The sequence below is a fragment of the Wyeomyia smithii genome, chromosome 3 (genome assembly GCF_029784165.1).
Source record: "Wyeomyia smithii strain HCP4-BCI-WySm-NY-G18 chromosome 3, ASM2978416v1, whole genome shotgun sequence".
In the NCBI taxonomy this organism is placed as follows: Eukaryota; Metazoa; Arthropoda; class Insecta; order Diptera; family Culicidae; genus Wyeomyia; species Wyeomyia smithii.
Genome location: NC_073696.1, coordinates 222,715,758 through 222,739,572, shown reverse-complemented (window position 1 = coordinate 222,739,572; position 23,815 = coordinate 222,715,758). Strand labels below are relative to the sequence as shown.

Below are 23,815 nucleotides of genomic sequence, written 5' to 3'. Positions count from 1 at the left end.
AAATTTCCAATTAACTAACTTCATGTACATTTTTCCCGAAATAGTATAATTTTAAAACAAGTACTGGTATGTGCTCCAGTGAACCTCTATGGCTATTGGTGAAATTTCTATCGTCTACTTCATGAAATAAATTCAATTATTCTATAAGGTACTATGAGGTAAATTAGGGTGAAATTGATCACCTTTGAAATCCATACATTCTTTTGGCAATGTGTTTTTTTTTCGATATGCTAAAGTTCAATGATGATTTCTGTACTAAAAAATATCATTTACAGCTAGTTTGGAAACGAAAAAAACGATATTTCAGGTTAAAATTTGTTTATTTTGGTTCACGAGCTGCTTGTTGCTAAATTTCCTCTTATTTGATCGTCATTAGACCGATTTTGATTCGGTTTGTTGCAAAAGCTCAAAAACTAGCTCTTAAATTAAAATCTTTGTGGTTTCCTGCGAATTCATCAGTATTTCTTTAATGGTATGGAATGGTCATTGTTGAAAATTACATTTTTTGAGCTTTTATCGAATTTTTCTCACTTCTCCAAATTTAACGTAATTAACCCACAACGAAGATTGCTTTAAGTAAATTCAATACGTTTTTTGTTATTTGGAAACTTGTTTGATCAAATTTGTTTAAGTTTTGACTGACTTAGGAGAATTTTTCAAAAATATGAAAAATTGCACCGGGCATGCAAGAGTTAACTTTGACAGGTATGTGAATCATGCAAAAGTTGCGTTTAAGGACACGTTAACATTGCCTAGTGTTGTAAGAGCAATATTTTTTGATTAGTATTTTTTATCACGAATTTTCAGGTGATCAATTCCACCCCACTGATCAATTTTACCCTGTTCCACGGTACTGTAGAAGTGCTGGAAATTGAAATATAGGGACTGCGATAAGCAACTTTTGGTGGTTGGAGGGAAAAGAAACAATGTTATAAATATTATCTTCAGCATTTTGATTTTATTTTTGAGAAAACCGAAACTTTCAATTTTCGCTGCAGGAATTTTCAATGCTTAATTTGTGTTGTTTTTACTAGAAGCTGTGAATTGAACGTTGAGTACTTTTTATCCAATTTGTAGTTCATACCAGATTACCCAATTTTGGGCACTCAATACTGTCGCGTGGAGTAAAACGAACTTCATTTTGAGTTGAAATTACTTAGTGTCGTAAAAATTCATCAGTAGAAGCTACTTGGTTTTGGGAGAAATTTACTCACTCATATGTTAACAACCTAATTTGTATTACCATTAATCTGTAAAAAAAACTAAATGTGGGTTAAGTTGACGAACTTAATTGTTTAAATTACCTATTTTTGTGAATAATCATTAGCTGAAACATCCTAATATGCGTTAAAACTAGTAATTTATGTATATGTTTTATCTCATATACTACTACTTGTATGATCATACAACTCAAAAGTAGACGCCTCTCTACTTAGATTTTGAGTTTGTACGCTTTAACCCATTCCCGGCGGAGAGAAATCAGTTTTTACCTCAAAAAAAGGAACTTTAAACTCTTATTACTAATTAACTACAGACCTCGTTCGATTCTGACACAGTTCAATTTTAGCAACATAAAAACTTTGGACGTGTTGTCACCAGCAACCATCCAAGCGTTGAATTGAATTTTCACTTCAGTCCGGTAAGCATCGGATAACACTGTTCGGATTGGCTATTGCATTTTCCCTTTAGTCCGGTAGGCATCATAAAAAATTTGAATTGGGCGGGTTGCCAAAATCGAACTAGGCCTGTGTATGCACAATTGACACAAGCTGTATTGCATATTGAAGATCAATCTATTCTCTAACAATATTCAACCGTTTCATCGTGCAAATTTTTAGGAATAATTGTTAAACTTGAATCGAAGTTTGAACGCCAGGTGATGCCATATGTCATCACCCGCCGGAAAGGGTTAAGAAGATTTTGAGTAATTTCTTCTAATGTATAGGTTAATTCCGGTAAACGTGCACCAGAAGTCGCGTCTATAAAAATTATAAAAATCATCTGAACATAACTTTACTGAGGAATTTGAATTAAAAAAAAGCAAAATTGCTCTAATTCAGCCAATTCGAGAGCTACAAAAAAGTAATCTTCTACAAAGTTGCAAAATCTTATAAACCTCTCAATAGATAGTATGCCTCTAAGACCACCTTGAATCTGTGAAAACTCTAATGTGTCCTAATTGTCGTTTAGTAACTGGCAAAAGAATTTATTTCATTTTGTTTTCTCTTAGTAATGCAAAAAAATGATAATGTGGTAGTGACAAAATAAGACTTGCTTTTTTATGGAATAACGTGCAGCTATAGACATGACATCATTATTATTAAATTTTTCAATTGATGAATGGACCTGGCGAATCTAGCAATAAATGTTGATAAATTTGCGATTTACCAATCTAAATTATCACCCTGTCGGTAATTTTGTTTGTCAAAAAATTAATGAGATGTAGGCTCTAATGATCAAAATGAATTCGACCGTATGTAACAAATAACCAGCGGAGAGTGTTAAATTTAATCAAAACAACTGATTAGACTGACAAACATTGATAAATTCTCGTTTAGTTCGAGGTGAACAAAATCTCATTCATGACGTAAACCCCCATACCGCGCCCCCATTGACTATTGCACCACAGCCGTAACCATCAGTTCAATCACTCTCAGCAGGCTCTGTTCCAAAATAACCACAGGAAAAATATGAGGAAAGAGTATATATAAATATAGATAAAACGTACGTATACAAAAGGACGAAAAATGTGTACATGAAAAATAATATCGTTAAATAAATAATACTGCAACCGTTCCTCTTGATTTTTCGCAGCGAATAGTAGTAAGCCATGACGGCTCGCAGCTTTTTCCAGCTTTGCGCTCCACCTTGAGTCATTCCGCTGGACGTTGACTTCCGCATCTGTTGGTCCGTGGTCCCTGTCATCTCCGCCGTCAAACTACGACAGCTGTTCCCGGACGATAATTGATTGATCTCATTATTATCACCGCCGCCGGTGCCGCCCCTGCCATCCTCGCCGTCGTCGCCCTCGAAGGTGTCCCGACGCGAGAACTGACGTCGAAGCGGTCGCATTGCCCGACAGGACGATTCGGCTGACGATTGGCGCGAGAAGGAGGCCTCATTCCAGCGGACCGAGCCACATCGCTGGTCAGCTTCGTTGAAGCTGTAGCTCCGGTCCATCGACTGGTAGCAGCGACTGCTGGCCAGCGTCGATGAGCTGGACTCTGTCCGTACCGTCCGCATGGAATGATAGCTGGGTTGGCGCAGTACGACCGGACGACGGTAGCGGCCGGTCGTGCCCGTCGCCATCGCCAGATCGTGGCTGCTGGAGCGAGACGCCAGAGACGCGGCCGGTCCCAGCAGGGTCCGCGAGGAAAACGAGCTAAAACTATACACACACATACATACATACATACACATACGGTACAGGTCATGGAGAGTGTACTTTCCGAGTGGAAAGCAGCTGTATAGTAATAAGAGTGAATGTTTGTGTGTCGGGCGCGAATCTCATTTTCGTCTCCGAAATGACGATACGTCAAATGCATTTGGAAGTGTTCTATACCTTACCATATCAACCAATTTGAATTAAAAAGTGATTTCTGGCAGTGATTTGTACCGTAAAGTGGGAGGTGGAGCTAATGACTCGTTTTGTTATTTATCATTAAGGGATTTAAATTGTACGGTTCAAACAGTAGAATGGATGTTTAGTAGGTATGTTAATTGAAAATATTTCTGTTTTGTGTACGGTCGCCATGAAGGTTCAAAGCATGGTTCGGGGTTCGTATAACGTAGAAGAACCGATTTGGCATAGCACCAGTTTTAGATACATCAGTATTTACTTGATAATTGCTAAAGTACGTATGTTTAATGTTAATATGGCCAAATTTCGAAGTAAAGCCGCATATTACTTTAACATTAAATTTAAGAATGCGATGACTAGAATAGGAACGCAAGGGAGTTATTTTATTTGAAAAAAACTATATCTGAAATAATTTGTTTCTCTTCTTAATCAAATTGTTAGTAAAAAATATAAATGAAATTATTCGATTCCATCGTTGAACACATTTTTTATGCATCTTATAAGGATGAAACAATCATACTCTTTCACACAAAATATGCTGTGGTCAAAACCGGTGCTTTTACCCAACCGTTTATAAACCTTCAAAATAATCGATACGTTCCAATTGATGATCACAAAATTGAAGCCGGTTAGACCATTACGTCACATCAGTGTATGCTTCGCCTGTGTCGAAGTTTACGTGACGAAAAACAATACCGTAAATTGCGGAAAACAGTAAGTGCGACTTGAACAACATTGCGTAAAGCATTCATTCTGTCAAACAAAATTGTTCGGGAGGAAAATGGTAAGAAATCAAATCAAGCATAACTTTGTGCTGTGGTGCTGTGGATTGCAAAAAACCATGAGCAAAACCATACTATTAACCAAATCTGAAATTTTAGGACAATATTAAATTGCAAAATAAGGGATAGAACTGAATCGAAGCGAGCGTACTTGTACTTCTAGTATTTTATGATGGTAGATTCTATATACTATCGCGTTTAAATTTGTTTTATTCATAACTACTAGCAGAAACTAATTCGACTTTAAGTAGAAAATAAATTATTCAAAAAATTTAACGCTTAAAGATTTCGGGCGTTATGAATAATAAAGGTAGTTTGGCACCACCGTAATATACTCACTCTGAAGATTGCTCCAAATTCATTCGTTGCAGAATGGTACGCTGTCTGCCGAGAAGAAGGAATTTAAATAGTTTTGTGTTAACAGGAACAATAGGATAGAAGAAGAGAAAGATAGAAAGAACGCATTGAACATTGTCCTAAAATGTTGACATTTGAAATGGAATGATTCAGCGCACAGAATGTCTGCTAATCACAAAGATGACTGGAGTTTGAAATCATTGCTTTAGTTCTATTGGGCACCTTTTAATTACGTTAAATTAAAACCTATTGTGCTAATTGCAGACCAATTCGCAACTGAATTGACGACGTGGTAGGATAAACCTGAATCGTCAAAACTTAACGAAGAGCACGTTTGAGCTCTGGTGAATATCTAGATCTGCATTCCAAAAGCAATTATTTTACAAATTTCAAAAGCAAAACCTTGTAGTTACCCAACTTTACGGTACAAACGTAACAACGTGAATAAATAAAGTTTTTCTGATGTATGCGCTACGACCCACATCAATCGGGATTCCAACTGACGGTCATCTCTCGCAAAAAAGAGAGCCGATAAACAAATGCGGCAAAAGATGACAAAGGTCACATTACGGTAAAAAGTTGAGCACAGCAGCACATATATCGAAAAAGTCATAATCCACTTGCCCGAGGAGGGTACAACGAACAGTGTCAAAAGTTGGTGCTGCTTCCGTCACTTCAGTTTCGAAACCGTCTTTTCTTGTCTCATAATCCGAAATTTTGTCGGTAATAATTCGGTCCATCCCTTCAGTTGGTGATTTTTTTTCTCGTGGTATAATCCCTACATTTTTTGCTGTCACCGTGGGTCTCATCCATCGTGTTGGCGTGTGATGTTATAGGAGCAAATGAGTCCCGGCGAAGCATCCATCATTCCAGTCCAGTCTATCTATGGACAATTTTCACTGCCGACCTTTGCCAGATGACTGAATTTGGGGTTATTCGTGGCAGTGACTTGCAGGTTTTTTTTCGCGCCGGTGTTCGCTAAACTAAGTGACACCGATAAGTCTCTGTCAAATTATGGTTGTTGTTAATATTAATTAATTGTCGCCCACCCAAAAAGACCGTCAACGAAATTACGAAAGGATAAAACCGCAGGAAAGGCGAGAGGCGAGATTAGAATCGCGGTTAATTCACTTCGCGAAGGTCTTTGAACCGATGCGGTCTGGGTAGGTATGGTCAAGTAAGAGGGGTGTTGTGTTGGAAAAATAAGGTAGGGGTTAGGAGGGATGCGAAAGCCGCTCGCACTTACCGTTGTCCGGAGCTTTTGCTGCCAGCGGAAGACACTTGATTACTCGAGTCGTCCTCGTCATCGCGGGATGTGGCAATCGATGCCGTCGCAGTGTTGGTCCCTGGTGAAAGCAGCGATGGGCTGAGCAGTGTGGATTGATTCTCGGCGACCACTCCCGAGGTGGCACCGCCGATGCCGGCGAGAGTCGTACTGGTGGCATGGCTGCCGGTGGATATCGTCGAACATGTTGATATTATGGCCGAGTTCGGATTGGCCGGGTCCATCTGGGAATAAAATAAGACGGTTTGGAAATTGATGAGTGCCTAAGTAACCGCAAATGAACCGTTAAAAAGAACAGGATTGTTAAAACGGTGGTCATAAATTTAAACAGAGCGTAACTCGTACAATTGCACAATTATTTTAGCAATGCAGAACCGAAAGCCAAAAGGACACAAAAACCCGCAAGTCCATACCAGGTTTGCCACTTAATGCTCGTCAACTGCAAAGCAAATTCAACCGGGGTGCGAAAAGAAATGCCTCTGCATTTTATTCTCTGTTCACTGCATGCAAACCGACGACGATGGTGAAAGAAAGTCCGTCGAATTTTTGCGCGTTCGCCACCCTGCCCTTTGGAATCCGAGCATCGACAGCCAACGTTTGCAGCTAGGTGCAGTGGAGCGTGATGCTATGGAAGAAATTTCCTGGAATGTTCGTAGCTCACTTCGTATCTCTTGATAAAGATCTTTAACAGTCCCTCCAGTTTATTTAGTGAGAATAAGAAAGGATGGGATTGAATTTATATGGGCGTCGAGTGAAATATCAACTGTGCTTTTTTTCTGTTGTCGTAAATTATTGGGTCTATTTCGAAATACCAATTATTTTCTGTTAGCTAACTGACCATTGGGTATTGATTCGACAATCTTATTTCGCTGTAAATGAAAATTGAAACGTCTTCCACTGTGAAATCAAAGAATGGCATTTTGAAATAAGTTTTTAAGACGTTCTTTGATTCCATTTTCATATTTTATTTTACGTCTGTATGCATTCGGGACAAAACTTACAAAAAATAAAGTTTTACCCATCTGAGTTACAGATAAAACTTTATAGTAATCTTCCCACATTTTACGTTTTCCATATCTCTGAAGGCAGCAGTTACAAATCTATTTTATCGATTCTCTGCAAACTTTTCCTCTTCTAGGTGTTATAAATAAAATTCTTTTTTTATAGTTTCTTGTTACGAATTATAATGTTTTTTTTTTAAACTTGTCAGTTTGGTCCAGAGGCTCCAAATTCCTAGTAATATTAGAATGGTGGAGGGACAGAGGCAAGATAGTTTAGAAAATATCCCTTACGTCATTTCTACTATAGATGAGTCATATTTGAAGTTAAAAAAATCCTCTTGTTTATCTCGAACCTGAATTTTATAAATCGAATCATAAAATCGAGTCGGTATATAATCGATTCTGACCTAAACTTGAGTATAAGTGCACAACAAAGCTCTCGCTTTTATTTTAAATAAAATTGCAGTTTTATTTTGAAAAAATGGGTTGAAAATACCGTCTGCCGGGGTGAGATTAAGCCTTGGGGGTAAGATTGAGCCAAAACGGGAAATGTTTGTATGTGAAATTACTTGAGATTTCTAGAACACAATACTATATGAAACACGACTTATTTATCCACTACTCGAAATGGAATATAGATAATATAAGTGAACTGCGCAAATCACGTTACTAAAAAATGTCCCGTGCAAACCAACCCAATCAAGAAATTACATCAACTTACTGCTCAGTTGGTACGTTAGGATGTCGCCTCCAATGTGTTTAGGAAATATTATGTATTGAACCTATCTTGATTTAGAAAATAATGGTTTTGCAAAATGTACACTTTTCGAGCTATTCTGGGGTGACTTTGTCCCAAGATATAATGAACGATGCAGTGTGCGGAATTCATATTCACGATGAAAGTATATCAGTATACACCAAAACACTTGCATTGTTTACATAGGGTATGTTTTTAAGCTATTTAGCTATTTGAAATAATGACTTAAAGCTTGAAAACTGTAAGCTCACAACTGTTATACGGAAAATTACAATGACTGATATTACTTATAGGTATTTAAAGCGAGGAAGGAGGGTTGTGGGTACGTGTCCAGCGGCTTTGAGTTCACCAATGAAATATAAAGTGGTCAATGACAAATATTAACTGAAAAGGCAAGTCATTTGAGGTTTTATGTCCTAACGTTTTCCCTTTCTAAGAAACCTGGAGACGCCACTATGTGTATAAAGGCTATCTATAAGCCACGTTCTCATTATTGGTTATTCCAGGTATCAAATTGATTCAATCTTACATTTTTTTATAATTCGTATAAAACGTAGTTTCTGGTCAACCGCCTCCAGCTCCTCAATAGTCCACGTTGTTTATGGTCTTTCCTATACTTACTATTTTAAAATGTTCTTCATGTGAATTATGTATGTGAACTCATTTTTCAGGTAATAAACTCAACATTTTGTTTTTGGCACAATGTTAACCCATAGAGGGGGTGAGATTAAGTCAAAGTTTTAGTTAATTGTAATTCAACCAGATTTGCGGCAGTTGTTAACAAAACATTCAACCATGCATTGAAGTATTTTGGATCGAATTCATTGCTTGTAAATATGCATTACAAGCTAGGGAACAAAAAGGGAACGAAAGAGGAGCTCGGTAGCCGCAAGGTTACAGAGTCCGCCTTTATAAGCGGATGGTCGTGGGTTCGAATCTTAGTAGAATCAGGCCATTTGGTTGCCGAAGGACTTTAGCATGGGTTTATTCTCAGGCTTCCCACCAAGTACCTTTCCTTCAATCTGAATTCTACAGTACCTCTGTTGACTCTCTTTCAAACAAAAATAAGTCCCTGTTATAATAAAACTGGTGTGAGTAACGTATGAAAAGTCCTCCAGGGAATTGTAACTTGGCGATATTGTTAGGAGGGACAGAGGCTCGGTATAGTAGAGTAGTAAGCTTGAAACGGAAATACTTGATACTGCCAATAATATGAAGTGCGGAGTACAGAAAACACTTGAGTAATATCACAATAGATCTAATCTCTGGTCGCAGTGCCCTAGTAACAATATTGGTTTTATCAAAGTTTTATAGCGCTCAAAATAGCCAAAACAGCGCTATAAAACTTTGATATAACCAGTTCTGTTACTTGGGTGATGAGCCCACACAGGAAAAAAGGAATAAAAAAGTATTGTTTTTTGGCACCATTCATGTAAAATGAGTAAAAAACATTTTTTTCTCTGATTCGATTATATATAAAACTAGCTGACCCGGCAAACTTCGTCCCGCCTATTTTAGTGTTTAATTTAATAATTTTAAACATTTCAAATTCATTGATTCCTTGCGATTTGTTTATATCGTTTGAAATGATTGGTTTTATGCGAATGACAACCTCCTCGACTTTTGGCTTTTGTACATCACCTCTATTCCGGAAATAAATTGAATGCATTTTAGTTACTTTCGCTGCTTTCTAGAAACTGAAAGTGGTCATCTTCGAATTCAAAATGGTGTCCAGGGTCAATGCTTGGCTTCTATACATCATTTCGATTACGGAAATATCCATATGTAGTAGTATTCGGTTATTTTCGGCTGTTTTCCAGAAGTGTCATTTTACAATTCAAACTGTTGTCTGCGGTCAATTTTTAGCTCCTTGCATCATTCTGGATCCGGTGATACACATATTGAGTGGTATTTGGTCACTTCTGGCTATTTTTCAGAAACCGGAAGTCGCCATCTTGGATTTCAAAATAGCATTTGGAGACAATTTCTGACCCTTGAGCGTTATTCTGGTTAAAGAAACACTCATATAGGGTGGTATTTTGTCATTTTTGGCTGTTTTCCAGACACCGGAAGCCGCCATCTCACAATTCAAAATGTTATCTTAGGTCGATTTGTGGCTTCAGTGCATCATAACAATCCCGGAAATACCTATATTGGGTGGTCTTTGGTCATTTGCCTCTGTTTTTCAGAAACCGTGAGCCGCCATCTTGGATTTCGAAATAGCATTAGGAGACAATTTTTGGCTTCTGAGCGTCAATCTGGTTGAAGAAACACTCATATTGGGTGGTATTTGGTCATTTTCGGCTGTTTTCCAGACACCGGAAGTCGCCATCTTACAATTCGAAATGTTGTCTGAGGTCGATTTGTGGCTTCAGTGCATCATAACAATTCCGGAAATACCCATATTGGGTGGTATTTGGTCATTTGCCTCTGTTTTTCAAAAACCGGAAGTCGCTATCTTAGATTTCGAAATGGTATTTGGAGACATGCCAGAAGAAGGAAGTGTGTCGAAACATTATAAACATTTTTGTTACACCTAATTATAGGCGCCAACTTCAGGGGGGCAAGGCACTTTTTGCCCCCCCCCCAATATTTTTCCAGAGGGACAACGCATGATTTCGCCCCCTCAATAATTCTAGAATATTGGCGTTTCTTTTTTCATTTTCCTGATAGTTTTGTTTGTTATTTTTAAACTTCACAAACCTCAGGCCATTTTGCATAATTGTGGTCTATGAACTGCCATTCCAATCACGCAAAACTTTTAAGCAATATATTTTTAGAATCAGATAAATCAGATTTTTTCGAGGCTCTTTGCCCCACCCCCCCCCCCCCCCAATAATTGAATGAAGTCGGCGCCCATGCACCTAATAACATTCACTTGCCAAATTTGGTCATATTTGCTTGATTGGTTCTCGAGCTGTGCGAAATTCGAGTTTTATTTGTATGGGACCCCTTCCTTATAAAAGAGGGAGGGGTGCAAAACCATTATGGATATATTTGTTACCTCTAAAAGCATTCACCTGCCAAATTTGGTTCCATTTATTTGGTTAGTTCTCGAGATGAGCAGAAATTTGTGTTCCAGTGGTATGGAAGGGAGTCGAACCAATATGGACATATTTGTTACCTTTAAAAACATCCACCTACCAAATTTGGTTCTATTTTTGGTGTCGAACCAATATAGACATATTTGTTACTCCTAAAAACATCAACATGCCAAATTTGGTACCATTTGCTTGGTTAGTTTTTTAGATGTGCAGAAATTTGTGTTTCGTTTGTATGGGACCCCTCCTTTCCAGAAGAGGGAGGGGTCTCAAACCATTATAGAAACCTTTTAGAAATTTTCACGTCGATCGGTTCGGTAGTTTCCGAGCCTATATGGATCAGACAGACAGACAGACCGAACTGCATTTTTATAGGTATAGATTCGATTATATATAGTGGAAAAAATCGGAGACTTTATATAATCGAGTCCGACCTGTATTTAGCGATGCGAAAATCTAAATCAGCTTCGGACAAAATTCACCACCACCGCGACGCGAGCAACGCAACATAAAGTGCATAGCATAAAGTGTTAGCAGATGTAACTACACTACTCATGTCTAAACGCGATGCTTTGATTTCCATCGATGCTTTGCGAGATGTATGAAGAATTAATCAAACAGTTTCAACACCTTACTTTTTTACAAGCGTCTCCAGCCACCAAAAGATAGTGTGTAGCATCTGTAAGCAGCGCACCGATCCCATGGTTGCTCTTTGCACATAACAAATAATTCGATACAGCAACTGAAAACCAGTCATTGATCGCAGTTCTAAATGTTCGGACAGCCAGTCGTACGCTGCGATAGACTCGCCTTGCCGTAGATTAATGTACAGCCTTGGGTAGAGCTGTACTTTAACCTGCGGCAGAGCGAGTTGCCTTAGCAGCGCAGGACTCACCAGTATTTTTACGGCCGTACTTTTTGTCCTAAAATGCTGTAGGGGAATTGTGGGTAAAATGAACAGAGGTGGTGAAACGGACACCCGTTTAAATCTCGACTATTACATTGAAAAATAGTACAAACTTCTTTGGCACCTTATCTTAGAGGCACTAGAAGTTATTTGAGACAAAGTATGCAACATGAGACAGTCAAACAGTCAAAATAATAAACAAAAACAAAAAAACACGTGTACATTCGTGGTGGTGATGTTATTTTTGGCTTACAAAAAATAAGGTTTTTTCTAGTGCAAAACAGTATTCAATAACGATTTTCCTGCAAATATCTATGCTCAGACTAGAAATCATCAAAGGTTAGTAATTGTTTAAATGATTTTCTCGATATTTTTAGGTATTTTCAATAATATGTATGTGCGGGTAAAATGGACAGCCCATGGTGATGAGGAAAAAATTGTGTTAATTTCCATTGAAAAATCTAGATGCTTCGTGTTTATATCAGAAAAACGCAAAGGTAAACTCGGACAGATGAACAGATGACCGCTGCTAAACGTACCGTTGAATGTGGAATGTCCGTGAAAAAAGCTTCCGCCATTTCTCAGTTTCTTGCGGATATGGTCATATATTGTTATTAATTCTACGACAAACGGTGAAAATTGAACTGTTGGTGAATGCATAAGTGTATCACGTGCTATGGAACAACATTTTCCTATCTGTGAAGGGATGAATTAGGGTTCACGCCCTATGAATTAAGGTTCACGCCCAAGGTTTTCATATTACCACCTCCTCATGTTCATTTTACCCACACGTGTCCATTTTACCCCCAAAAAACTGCTTTCGAAAATGCTCATGAAAACTACGAAAAATACTATATTTGAGTACTTTTTCTTATTTTTTGTATTAACCATTAGTGGCTCAGTTAATGTGCGCTATCGACTCATAATTATAGTGTTGAACTGTGGAGGAAATTGGGAAATGGCTTAGGGTGTCCATTTTATCACCCTTTCCCCTAACAGAATATACGCATCAGAAGCATACAGCGACTGCCGATTTTTTTCCGGTCGTTCATTGCCACTAAAAATCAAAAAATATTTTTTGCCCCCAAAAACCTCCACATGCCAAATTTGGTTCCATTTACTTGATTAGTTCTTGAGTAGTGAAGAAATTTGAGTTTCATTTGTATGAGCCCTCTCTTCCAGAAGAGGGAGGGGTGCCAAACCACCATGAAAATTTTTCTTTCAAAAACCTCAACATATCAAATTTGGTTCCATTTATTTGGTTAGTTCTCGAGATGTGCAGAAATTTGTGTTTCATTTGTATACGACCCCTCCTTTATAGAAGAGAAGGAGGTGTTAAACTAATATGGATATATTGGTTACCCCTAAAACATCCACATGCCAAATTTGGTTACATTTGCTTAGTTAGTTTTCGAGATGTGCACAAATCCGTGTTTTATTTGTATGGGACCCCTCCCTTCGAGAAGAGGGAGGGGTCTGGAACTATCTTAGTCCCCTTTACTGGCCCCTAAAACCCATATATACAAAATTTTACGCCGATCGGCTCAGTAGTTTCCAAGCCAATATGGATCAGACAAACAGACAGACAGAGTTGCATTTTTATATGTTTAGATTATTATGTGTTATTGCACATGTTCATGTTAGAAACAATTTTACTTCGAAATAAAAAAAAATCACAGGAGGGTTGTGTGCAAAGCCACGACCGCAAGGATGAAGTAGAATACTTTTACAAGAAAGAAAACCCGGCTGCTTGCGTGTCAGTCATTTTTCAATTTGTTGTTCAATTCAATATCGGACAAGATACCGATCACATCTTGGCGTTATCACTGACAGTGCGAATAAAGTATTCGTTGTGATAAAATAAACAGTGAAAAGCTGATTTAACACTCAAAACTAGACGTCTCATGTGTTGTCAAAATGAGTCAACTTTTCATTGAATGCTTTTACTAGTGCCCGCTATCGCACAGAGACTGCATTTCACTAAAGTACCTCACTGCATCAGCTGCTATCGATGCTAAACCCGCTGCAACTGCTACGCTATCCGTAGCCATGCCAATGTTTTGGCCGCTATACGCTGCTATTGGAATCCGCTGTCCCTGCATCAGCTGGCCCAGCTGGTATCGATGCTGAGATAGGCTGCAACTAGTGACTATCCATTAGGAATGGGCGAACGGCTCACGAGCCGTTCATATGAACCGGTTCTTAGAGAAGAGCAAAAGAACGAACGGCTCACGAAAAAGAGCCACGGTACTTTGAGCGCACTAGAACTGATGGGTTGGCGCGAACCCGAAGTTTACCGAGACAACACGAACTGTCAACGCTCGTGAAACATTGTGAACCATGAGCCGTTCATATGAGTCGGTTTGGAAGTGGTGGTGAGTGAGTGGTTCAGAGCCGCTCTTGCAAAAGAGCCTTTTCGCCTACCCCCTATTGCTATGCCACAGCTGTGGCCGCTATCTGCCTGGTATCCACTGCACTGCTACTGCTGCTGCTAAGGGAAGACTGCTGTTGTCGTTGTCTAGAACTATTATGAGCGGCTACGACTGAAACAGGCTCTTATATAGGGATGAAAAACCTATCGATAGTAGTAGGAAATCATCGATAACAATCGAAAGCCGTTTCAGTCGATAATTCCCATCCTTACTCTTATACAGACAAATAGCAAATTTAAAATGGCAATCATAATAACGACTAATCAGATCAGTCAGATTTCGCGCTTCAAAAAGGATTGACCATTCTCAATAATATAGTTGCTTGTCATGATTTGGACCTGATAATTCTTGAATTTTGATTATGCGAAAAATTAATTTTTATGCTGATAACGAAAGCTTTTCGGATGTTGTGCTCATGACTGAAGGAATAGATAATCCAGTACGTTCTGAGATACGGAGATGAAGCCAAATATATATCTGTTCCAAATTTCTTGAAATTTTAAATTGATTCGAGAGAAATATTAACTCTTCAATTAAGTTTATATTTCATCGTGAAAAGGACAATTTGTTGTTTAATTCAATGTTTGATAAGATGCCGATCACATCTTTGCGTTATCACTGGCAGTGCGAATAAAGTATTCCTTGGGGGAAAATAAACACTTAAAAGCTTTCCAGAACGTTCTTTTCATTGGATGCATTTGCTAGTGTGCCTGCTATCGCTCAGAGACAGCATTTCCCTGAAATGACACACTACATCAGCTGGCCCGACTTAAATTGATGCTGAGACCAACGTCAACCGCTGCGCTATCCCCGTTGCCACAGTAGTGGACTTCCGTTGCCATAGGTATCCGCTGCCCTGCATCACCTGGTCCTGCTATCGATGCTGAGACGCGCTCCGCTATCCGTTGCCATATCACAGCTGTGGCCGTTAACCGCTGCACTGCTGCTGCTGCTGTATCCACTGCTACTGCTAAGGGAGGACTGCTCCTGTTGCAGTCTAGAATAATAATGAGCGGCTTCGAGTGAAACAGGCTATTATATAGGCCAAATTGCACATTTCACATGGCAAGGTCTATGATTCTGTCGACCGTGTTTGGGAAGCAATGATATAACGACCAATCAGAGGCCGAATTTTTCGTTTTGACAAGTCTTGACTATTTTCAATAGTACAATATTTTGAATAATGAAATTACAATTATCTGCATTTGGGAAGAATCTTAGAAGATTTTCAAATCTATTGCCGCAAGAACGAAGGAAATTCATCGAATACTAACCGATTTAATAGCATTTGAAATTGGACATATTTTTTACTTTTTTCGGTTTTAGATTTTCATTTTACATCCCTATGTAGCCGAACTTCCTAAGAGAAGTATTCTACTTTAAATCTGTTTCCAATTTTACTTCTAAAATTTTTTTAATTGTCCAACCAGTTAAATTGAAAATCCGATCGAAATGACGAACAAAAATTTAAATACCCAAATGTTACTATTAGAAATAAATTAGCTAAACGCTAGAACTCAGGTAGTTTATTTACATAGGGATGTAAAATGGAAATCTACAAACTAAAACCTGAATTAATCCTCCTAGCGGTCCGACCCAGCCTTCATCATTCAAACCTTTATTTGTAAAAATAAATTTACAAGAACGCTTCAATCCAATAAATGTATTTTCATTCTTTAGGTTCTAAAATATTGAATATATGATAGTTTGAGACCCCTCCGTCTTCTGGAATGGTGGGGTCCCATATAAATGAACCTAAATTTCTGAGCAAATCAAGAACAAACCAAGTAAATGAAACCGAATTCGGCATGTTGATGTTTTAAGGGGTAGCAAATATGTCTAAAACAGTTGAAAGCCCCTCCCTTTTCTGGAAAGTAGGGATTCCATACAAATGAAACACAAATTTCTGCACATCTCTAGAACTAATCAACTAAATGGAACCAAATTTGGCAGGTAAATATTTTTAGTGGTAAAAAATATGTCCATAATGTATTGACACCCCTCCTTCTTTTGGTGTTTCTGCCTGCCTATGCTCCATTCTATAACCCGATTGCCATACAAATGAAACACATATTTTTTGCACATCTCGAGAACTAACCGAGTAAATGGAACCAAATTTAGCATGTGAGTGTTTTTAGGGGTAACAAGTATGTCCATAATGGTGCTACTCCCCTCCCTTTTCTGGAATAGAAGGGTTCCATACAAAGGAAACACAAATTTCTGCACATCTCGCGAACTAATCAACTAAATGGAACCATATTTGGCAGGTGAATGTTTTGAGTGGTAACAAATATGTTCCATAATCGACCTCAAGCAACATTTTGAATTGTAAGATGGCAACTTCCTTTTTCTGGAAAATAGCCTGAAACGAGCGATTCCCATTAAATATGAGTATCTCCGGAACCAAAAAGATGCACAGAAGCTAAATATTGATCACAGACACAATCTTGAATTTTAAGATGGTGACTTCCGGTGTCTAGCATACAGCCGGAAATGACCAAGTAGCATTCATTATGAATGTTTTCGGAACCAGAATTACGCCCAGATGACAGAAATTGATTTCACAGGCAATTTTAAAGTCCAAAATGACAACTTTCGGTTTCTGAAAAACAGCCTAAAGTGACCAAATACCACCCAATATGAGTATCTCAAGAGCCAGAATGTTGCAAGAAGCTAAAAATTGACCTCAGACACCATTGTGAATTGTAGGATGGCAATTTATGGTTTCTGAAAAACAGCCAAAAATGGCCGATTTCCGTCTAACATGAGTATCTCCGGATCTAGAATGATACACAGCAGCAGGAATAGACTACAGACCCCATTTTGGATTCTAAGTTGGCGGTTCCTGGGAAACAGCCGAAAATGATCGAATAACACCCAATATGGGTATTTTTTCAACCAAAATGACCCCCATAGACCAGAAATTATCTTAAATACCATTTTGAAATCCAAGATGGCGACTTCCGGTTTGTGAAAAACAGCCCAAAATAACCAAATACTATTCAATATGAGTATCTCTGGAAGTAGAATGATGCAATGAGCTAACAATTGACCTCAGGCACCATTTTGAATTGCTAAATGGCAACTTCTAGGAAACAGTCGAAAATGACCGAATAATACTCAATATGGATATTTCCGTAATCGAGATGATGCATAGAAACCAAACATTGATTCTGGACACCATTTTGAATTTAAAGACGACCACTTTTAGTTTCTGGAAAACAACCAGAATAACTAAATACCTTCCAATATGGGTATTTCCGGTGTCAGATTGATGCCAGAAAATCTGCTGAAAATGACCGAATACCACTCAATATGAAAATATTCAGAATTAAGGCGATGTACAGAAGCCAAAAGTCGAGGATGTTGTTATTTCGATAAAACCAATCATTGCAAACGATTTGTCGTTTGACTTTGATCATATCCTATGGCCGATTCGTTGTGCATTTGCAGACTTTGAACACATCGCAACGAATCAATGATGTACGATACCACATATAGATTATTTTGGGCCACATATATCGATCAAAGCAGGTATAGTTTTAAATAGTCTTTGAATTTCTTTTCTTTCCATAACTATTGAGCCACATATCAAATTGTTATGAAGTTTGTTATTTATAAGTTTGAGAGATGACTCGTTCGTATGACACTAGTTATGTTCAAATAAGTCATGTAATCTTTGAGATAATAGAGTTTCGTTGTTTTATTAACAATTTAATACATAACGGTGGCTTAATTTCGATTATAATCAAATGAAATGGGAACGTATAGGGCAGCCAAACTTTGAAACCAAGTGTTCAATCAGATTTCATCAGTTAACCCTTAACTAGCCCGCTCATCTGATAATAATATTGATCAAGTCGGTTGTGTAGTTTCTGAGATTATGAAGTTTCGTGATTTTCACATTTCGGTACTTTACAGACGAAGTTACAGTCCGATTACAGAAAAATTCAATAGGGTGTTATGAGGCATCTAGACTTACTAATTGACACTAATTTTGTGGAAACCGGGTCAGCCATCTCTGAGAAAAGTGAGTGAGTCCAAGTAGTCTTCGGAATATGTTCCTTTTCATAGCTGGTTTTCACATTTTTAAACATAACAGGCAAAGTAATAGTCTGATGGCAAAACAAATCAATAGGGTCTTATGGGGCAACTAGACCTTCCGTTTAACACTGATTTTATGAAAATCGGTTGAGCCATCTCTGAGAAACATGAGTGAGATCAGACAGTCTTCAGAACACGTTTCTTTCCATCACTTTTGAACCATATGTTCAATATTTATAAAATTCAAAAGTTAAGGGTTTTTCAGGTAGCCCGTTCATTTGAAATCAATTTTGTTCAAATCGGTTGTGTAGTTTTTGAGATAATGATGTTTAATAATTTTTACATTTTGATACGTAACCTCTAAACTAAAAACCCGATTACAATGAAATTTAATACGGTCTTATGGGACAACAAGACCTTTCATTTGCAATTAATTTCATGAAAATCGGTGCAGTTATCTCTGAGAAAAGTGAGTGAGAATAAAAATCTGCACACACACACACACACATACAGAAAATGCTCAGCTCGTCGAGCTGAGTCGAGGGATATATGCCATTCGGCCCTTTGGAGCACTTTTTTACTTTCGGTTTTGCAAGTGATTGCTATACCTTTCTAGGAGAAAGGCAAAAATGAAAAATGAAAAATTATGTCCAATTTCAATTGCTAATACACTGTTCGTTCGCTAACTGGGCTGAGGGCCTAGCTCAGTTAACGAATGTCGCTCGCTAACTGGGCTGACATTTCAAATATTGTCAAATATCGAGGGGGATTTCGATGTAATGGCGCTAGGCAAAACTCTCAGCGAAAATTTGAAAATGTTTTGAACAAATACACTAAGAATCCTGGCTGATGAACAGAAAATGTGAAAAAATAAATTATTAGCCTTGTTTGTGCTTTATATGCACTTACCGTTGCCTGGAAACATATCCTTTTCATAAAACATTTATTTGACCTGGAGACGAATAGATAAACATCTAGTGGATCGCATGTGTATCGCACTCTTTGGGCTATATATGAACCTGTATCTGCTCAAGCCGGTTATTGCACTAGCAGATAGCAACTGGGAAAGTCTTTATTAAGTAGCAGCGGATAGCAATAATCTGTCGGCCTCGTCTAGTTTTCAGTGTGAAAACAGCCTTCCACTTCGTTATCAGAATGCCTCACTAAGATTTGGTAATATTATTAAATCAAACCCAGCCTTTACCAACATAAAGTACATTGTGGCTGGTGGAAAGCGTGGAAGTTCATCGAGTCTTAGTCAGGGATCGTCTAACTACTCAGAGCTGTGCAAAAAATCTTCGTGCGTCTCGCAGATTCTGGTGCACGTCTCCAATATTTGGAAGGAGTAAGAGACGAAGGAGAGAGAGATTTTCTACCTGAGAGTCAGGGATCGGGTGTTACTCGTTTTTTTTCGTGCAAAGCACACGCCGTTGGGAGACTGCACATTAACTTCTAAAGAGACGAGTAAGAGCAGTTCGGATTGCACTGTACATTCGTTTCCAGAGAGACGAGTAAGTGCAGTTTTCATGTCTCAGCACTCTTTATCTGTCTTTGTCTCTGTGCACATAATTGCAGTGAAAGCGTTCAAAACTTACTACGAATGTTGCATTAAAATCTGTGTAGGAGAAATGGGCACCCCTCTTTTATGCGAAACTACGCATTTTTAAATACAATATAGCATGTGGAACTCTTCCATAGTTACTACAGTATCTCTTTATGTAGAACAAATATGATTTGTCTGTTTAAAATATGGAAATATATTGAAAAAATTCAACTTGGTTCCCGGATGTTAGAAAAATTATTATTATTGCGCACTACAAAATAAGCTTCTACGGTCGTTTAAATGAATCAATCAAGTATGTAGACACATCAATATGACGTATGGGTCGTACCCCACATTTCACCATCATTGAAGTTTTGATTTTAAGCTATAATTAGTGTTAAGATCTCATATTAACTTTAACTAATTCAATAGGGGCGAAATGATTACCTTTAGGTAGGGTGAAATGAACACACCTTGTCAGATAAATTTACCTGAAATTCATCTCAGTAGACTTGTGAGTTTGTCTGTTTCCATAGTCAGTACTTGTTTACAGTGATGGTGAAGAAAAAGAAACTGCAGGCAGAATTGGCCACCATAAGGCGCGACGGGACGTTCACGAAACAAGCCGCCAAGTATCACGGCATCTCGCAACAAACGTTGGCCCATTAGTTGTACTTCTACACAGTTTAAAGATATGTTCTGTAAGAGTGCTCATTATGCCCCAGTGGAGAGCTCATTGTGTACCACACATCGACTGATTGCTAGTTTTTGAGGCATGAATCTAGTTTGTGTTTTTCGCCATTATACGACAAACTTTTCAATTTGTGAATAGTGTACCTTTAATTATAGAAAGTTAATTCAAGTTTTGCACTAAAGACAGCTTAAAATTTTTGTCGTTTTCCTTGTTTAAATCAGTAACCAAGATAGGGTGCTCCTTATGCCCCTATTCCCCCTACGAGCCCGCAGGAAGACGCGAACGGACAAAATTTTCACACAGCGCAAGCATAATCAGGGTTGCCACTCACATTTTCAAATACTGCACAAGAAGTGTAAAGCTAGCTTAATTTTGTTGGTTTCGTTGGAAAGTCGAGAAAGTTCGTAATCAATTATATCTTAAAAAAGTCGAATTAATGAGAATACCAAGCACATAGAAAAGTAACAATTTCCTCTCCTAAATATGTGATAAACATGGGTTTTGTTGTTAACTAAATTAAATTTGTATGTTGTTCAACATAAAAGCATACCTTTCAAAACAATAACAACGTGCGTTGAACGGTTCATTTTTCACTTATTGAAAAGGTGTGATCCGCATCCTCTTAAAACCCAGAAAATCTTTATGCGTGAAAATGTCGAAAAACAAAATCTGTATAACTACAAATTAACCTGAATATGTGGCATCACTGGCTGTGATCAAACACCCTCTCAACAAAGAGAGGCACAAATCCCAAGAAATTTTCTGAGGTAGGAACTACCGTGAGTGCGGGTGATTCCGCGCAGCACATTTTCCGCGCACTCATCTTAAAAACTATTTTTCAAGATTTCAATTTTCTTTTTGATTTCAATTTTCTTCAAGTCTTCGAGCGTAGGATCCTGCGTTTAATACTTGACGGAAAACTGGAGAATGGAGTGTGTCGCAGGCGCATTAATCCCGAGGTGTACCAAGCATACCAACACGTGGCACGAATGTCGGATTGAAAAATATTTTGCTTTCGCCCATCCTATTAAACAGATGTTTCGATTCCTCCGTCATACGCAAATTCACCATAACAACCGATGTCGGGGTAACACAGAGGTGCAATCAGCATCACATCCGCTTTTGAATTGAACAACAAACTGTCGTTTTAGGACAACCAAGCAAATGAATTGAAGACTTAATATTATCACTTCTTACACTTAAATTAAAAGTGAAATATCAATTCAACCTGCATGCACTCTGTCTGTTGAAACTTACGCTACTGCGCCGCACTACTGTTCTGTATAATCGTATTTATATACTGTATATTGAACAGTTGGCTGCGAAATCTGTGTATCATAAACAAAAGGTCGAGTTCTAAAGCGGAATGTAGCACCGAGGCTTTACTTTGCTTATAATAATACAAAACGACATGTAATTGGAGTTGAATTCATCATTAAACCGCTAATTGCCGAAGGGTTTATTCATAATACCGGTTCTGGGAACGCAAAAACTCTCTCATAAGAAAGAGAGAAAAAAAAAACAAAATAAGAGAGCAAAAAGCTTTTGTTTATTTAGTTTTTGGAACACTGTACTTAAAAAATGAAATACCTCATTGCGGTAACTGTTATTCGAAAATTTCTGCGACTTTTTGTCTTGTAAAGTTTTACCGGAGGAAAAATAAAGCTACAGCAACTGATTTCCCGCTTCTATGATGAAACTTCTTGTTTTTTGATTTCGCTACATAGGAAACAAAAAAATCGGTAAATCGGCACAATTGGTGCTCGATATTTACTTCCTTCTTATCATCGTTAATCAAGATAAGAATTTGTGTCGATATTTTTTTCACAATCTGGCAACTGGCTTTTTCCTACACAATTGTAACTGGCAGCCTATCAATTGGAGTTCACAATTCGGTATCAGTACGACGGAAAGCAAAGCAAAAAAAAGCTCTATCCTTCCACCCAAGAGGATTACGAATTGTATCGGGAAAATGTAATGCGTATCAGCGTGTAGTTCCGAAGAAAAGTGCCAAAGGTTAACTCGGCCCATCGTGATTTCTTACTTGCCGAACAAATCTGCTCGTTTATCATTGAGTGAAATGTTCGACACGAGATTACCGCCTGTGGGAGTAAAGAAAGATTTTCTTCTTTTTCGGCAGATACTGTCGTTCATCACAGACACGCCTCTAGGTTCAATTGAATGGTGCTGAATTTTACATTTAGTACACCTCTGTGTATATTCGTTGCTCTACCAATTACTCTTATGCTATTGGGTTGGGCACATCATGATGGTAAGGCTTAAACGAAATCACCTTTCTATTCGGTACTGCAGAGTTGTACTTTACAACGTCGTTTATGCCATAAATTGCTGTTCAAACGACTTGCCCCAGCAATCTGTTGTTTGATGCTCCACCCTGTGAGTGCATTTATCCCGCCCCACGAATGGCTCTTGTTTCATTAATCACAGCACCAATAACATAGCATTATGAGGTGCCATATATGGTAGTCAATTATGTACCATTACGATAATTGCCTCTGTTGGGAAGCTGGAGATAAAAATTAAACAGCTCTTTATTGAGATAAATAGGCTGGAAACAGTAAGAGACAACCCATAATTTATATGCAACACTTCTGGTCGTGTATCAAACCATTGATATTATACACCAAACTTATTATTCATTCTGTCGGCGTGTTTCACACAATAAATCGTGCCATTCTTATGTACTGCTCATGTAATCGGTAGCAAAGCCGTAGGAACCCGTTTTTTCTCCCGTAACCCTAAAATGCAGCAATCATAACACAGGCATCAAGGGTTTGACCCGTCATTAAAATCTTATCCTTCGTCACTGAACAATGTTGCTGGGGTGGTGGTGGTGGACCCTCATTTGCAATCCCCACGAAGTTGGAAAATAATGGTACTGAATAAGCATTTTTACTGGGCCCGCCATTAACGCCCCAGCTGTGGAATATTTTCAAATGGTCATTGTAACTGAGTCAGAGGATTATCGGGAGTTTATTTTGCCGGCATCTGTTGTTTGCACTCTGTAACAGAATTATTTCGGTTGATCCTCTGGTCGTAAAATTCTACACAACCAACCAAGCTGCGGTGTTTGTAGTTCTAATTTCGAATGAATAAAATCGCTTCATCAACGTCCGTTTCTGATTCAACTGCAGTGCACTGGTCAACACAGGGTTTGCCCTAGAGCTCAAACTGGAAAAGAACAATTAAAGATTATAGCTGTTTAACCATTCCTGTGAATTTTGGTGCCAACTGTGAAGTGCGCCGAAAACTCCCACCTCTTATCACGTGACGTAGCCATGCGTCCCCTTTAGCGCTTGGAGAGATGGAGACGCCAGGTTTACCATTATGTAAAAATGTTATTAATGATTACGAATCTTTTTAGAGTCAGA

At 38.3% G+C, this 23,815-nt stretch overlaps 2 protein-coding genes across 12 annotated transcripts in view; one reads left to right on the top strand and one right to left on the bottom strand.

Annotated features, from left to right (window-relative positions):
• Window positions 1-23,815, top strand: part of LOC129726695 (60S ribosomal protein L36) — a 548,226-nt gene that overhangs the window by 3,352 nt on the left and 521,059 nt on the right. The window lies entirely within an intron of this gene.
• Window positions 1-23,815, bottom strand: part of LOC129726683 (uncharacterized) — a 446,412-nt gene that overhangs the window by 69,229 nt on the left and 353,368 nt on the right. For 10 of the 11 annotated variants that reach the window (XM_055683651.1, XM_055683660.1, XM_055683658.1 and 7 more), the window contains 2 exons: window positions 5,966-6,228; window positions 4,702-4,746 (listed from right to left, as the gene is read on the bottom strand). In XM_055683651.1, coding sequence (XP_055539626.1) covers window positions 4,702-4,746; window positions 5,966-6,228 — 308 coding nt within the window. The remainder of the gene's footprint in view (window positions 1-4,701; window positions 4,747-5,965; window positions 6,229-23,815) is intronic. The other variant, XM_055683655.1, reaches the window with a different exon arrangement.